Source organism: Mytilus edulis, chromosome 1 (genome assembly GCF_963676685.1).
Source record: "Mytilus edulis chromosome 1, xbMytEdul2.2, whole genome shotgun sequence".
Lineage (NCBI taxonomy): Eukaryota > Metazoa > Mollusca > Bivalvia > Mytilida > Mytilidae > Mytilus > Mytilus edulis.
Window position 1 is genome coordinate 33,903,268 of NC_092344.1, and position 2,589 is coordinate 33,905,856.

The 2,589-nt window shown below is 34.7% G+C and overlaps 1 protein-coding gene across 1 annotated transcript; it reads right to left on the reverse strand.

The window, feature by feature from the left end:
* Positions 1-281: 281 nt before the first annotated feature.
* On the reverse strand, positions 282-1,587 carry LOC139481487 (uncharacterized). Its single transcript, XM_071264860.1, has one exon. The coding sequence runs from the start codon at positions 1,534-1,536 to the stop codon at positions 373-375; it is 1,164 nt and encodes a 387-aa protein (XP_071120961.1). The 5' UTR covers positions 1,537-1,587; the 3' UTR covers positions 282-372.
* Between the last annotated feature and the right edge of the window lie 1,002 nt (positions 1,588-2,589).

Here is a 2,589-nt window from a genome sequence, read left to right on the forward strand (position 1 = left end):
GATCTTTTATAGCCGACTATACAGTATGGGTTTCATTCATTATTGAAGGCCGTGTTGTGGTCTATAATTGCTTTGGATTTTATTCTGGTGAACAGTTGTCTCATTGGCAATCATACCTCATCTCCTCATTTTTGTAATATTTATATATGTCTACTAGTACAATGTAAAACGAATATAAGTAGAGACATAATAGTGCAATGAACTTAATAACCTTATTCTGATGCTCGCAATTTGTGAATACATGTAAATAATCATATCAAATAAAAAAAACACCAAATTAGTATTATTTAAAATAAGATTTAATACCATCATATTACACATCACAATTTTTGTAAAAATATTGCACCTTCCCCTAAATTTTGTACATATGTATCAACATAGTGCATATACTTTAGTTGTATATGATTGTTTCCCCTCTTCTGTCATACACCCAACCCACAAAAACCCTTTTTGGTCCACACAAACACTCAAAGGCGGACTAATACCTATCTTATTAGAGTTCAAATATTGAAGCAAAATGCCTGTTTTATCCAGAATATGTATAGCATAGTCACTAGGATCAGCAACAATGATACAACCGTTATTGTCACAAGCTATACTCATTGGTATAAAGTCATTGCAATGCTGGCTTGGATTTCCATCATACGTGAACTTTAAATTTCCTTCTTTATCAAGTACAACAATTTGTCCGAGATACACCCCTGTTCTATTAACGACGCAAATATCACCATTTACATTTTCAGTTACTCTGTATGGTAAAATGAAAAATTTGAGTCCGCGACTTCCATATTCGATTTCCTTAATGACTTTTCCCGCGTCATTCATTTTGACAACTTTTCGTGTGGTCGTTTTGGTAACGAGGAAATTTGATGCATCAACAACAGTCACTAGTATGTTTCCCGATCTTGTTATATGAATACCCTCTGGGTAAAGGGGCATACAGCCACGAAACGTAGATATAGTTCCATCTTTTCTCGATAGCTTCTTTATTGCACAATCGCCAAATTTAGTGAAGAGAATATCTCCTGATGGCATCACAGTCATATCAGAGACTGGTGTATCGTATTGTTCCTTAGGTTCTATTTTATCATGGCACGTGAGACTACGAACTGGTGACCTGTTCCAGCATCCTACCCAAACTGAATTCTTCTCATCACAGCATATTGCATTGACAGATGGTATGTCAGCGTCAAACTCAAGTTTTTTGTCAATTACACCTTGCAAAATGTTAGTTTTTAATTTTGTTGTCGTTACTGTAGTTTTGATCTCTGGTTTAACTCTTGGAGTGTCCAAATTGATAGCTAACAAATTTGGAGCTCTATAAACTGCTGCTTTAGTTACATGTACTACTGCTCGAAACCTCCGCTGGCCTTCACTTGTTGGTTTTTGAGTTTCGGAATTTGACACTATATTTCTTTGCAATTTCCGAGCATTTGTAATTTTCTGGAGAATCTTCTTTGAGTTCCAAGAGGAATTAGTTTTATCTGTAGATTTCTTAAAAAACGACGCAAATTTAGCTTTTTCTTGTGGATTCATTGTGATCGTTCTTTACACGTATGAACCACGCGGTCAGACTGCAGCAAGACTTGTTCTAAGTTGGCTTTTATACGAAAGGTAAGATTAACTTCCTGTCAACAACCAAACACGAGACGCGTGATATGGGCCTTAATAGAAACTATTGTGTCTGTAGATAAACAATGATATCTTAAACAAATCTTAATATATAATGATAATCCGATACTCAATCAAATATGTACTTATTATCCCTCAATTGATTTATATACTGCCTACACCTGCTAATGAATGAAGTAAAGGTCAAAATGTATATTTATTTGATCACATATTAAATTAAATCCAGAATGATCTTTCCTGCGTCATTAAACGGTCTACTTAATTAATGTACTAGTATATCTTGGTCAGTTTTAAAAACTTGCGGTTGGTCTTATTGAAGCTGTGATTACTGATTTATATGTCTGCGTGTGCTTATCACGTATTGTAAACAAAAATAAACACTTCGGACGTAATGAGTGAGGAGAATGACACCAAACTTAGCAAATATTTTTTTTTTATTTGTTTCTTTATTTATGATAAGAATGGATAAATGAGTTTATATAAAAAAGAAGATGTGGTATGATTGCCAATAAGACAACTATCCACAAAAGACCAAAATGACACAAACATTAACAACCATAGGTCACCTTACGGCCTTCAACAATAAGCAAAGCCCATACCGCATAGTCAGCTATAAAGGCCCCGATAAGACAATGTAAAACAATTCAAACGAGAAAACTAACGGCCTTATTTCTGTAAAAAAATGAATATTAGTCTGTCAATTGGTTGAAAAGCTATTTATCACTAATTTGAGATTAAAGTTGTTGCTTTAACATCACAAAAATTACACAGACAACGTAGATCAGTGAACTTCTTTAATAACTCGAGACCGCTGGGTATGTATAAAATTTGGATCCAATTCACACGGTGTATTGTGCTCCATGGGGATCGGATCCAGATTTTTACTTTCCCCCCGTTTGCGGTTTCGTGTATTGATCGACTCTTTAGTTGATTCAGATCCCTGTGTGGATTTCGAAT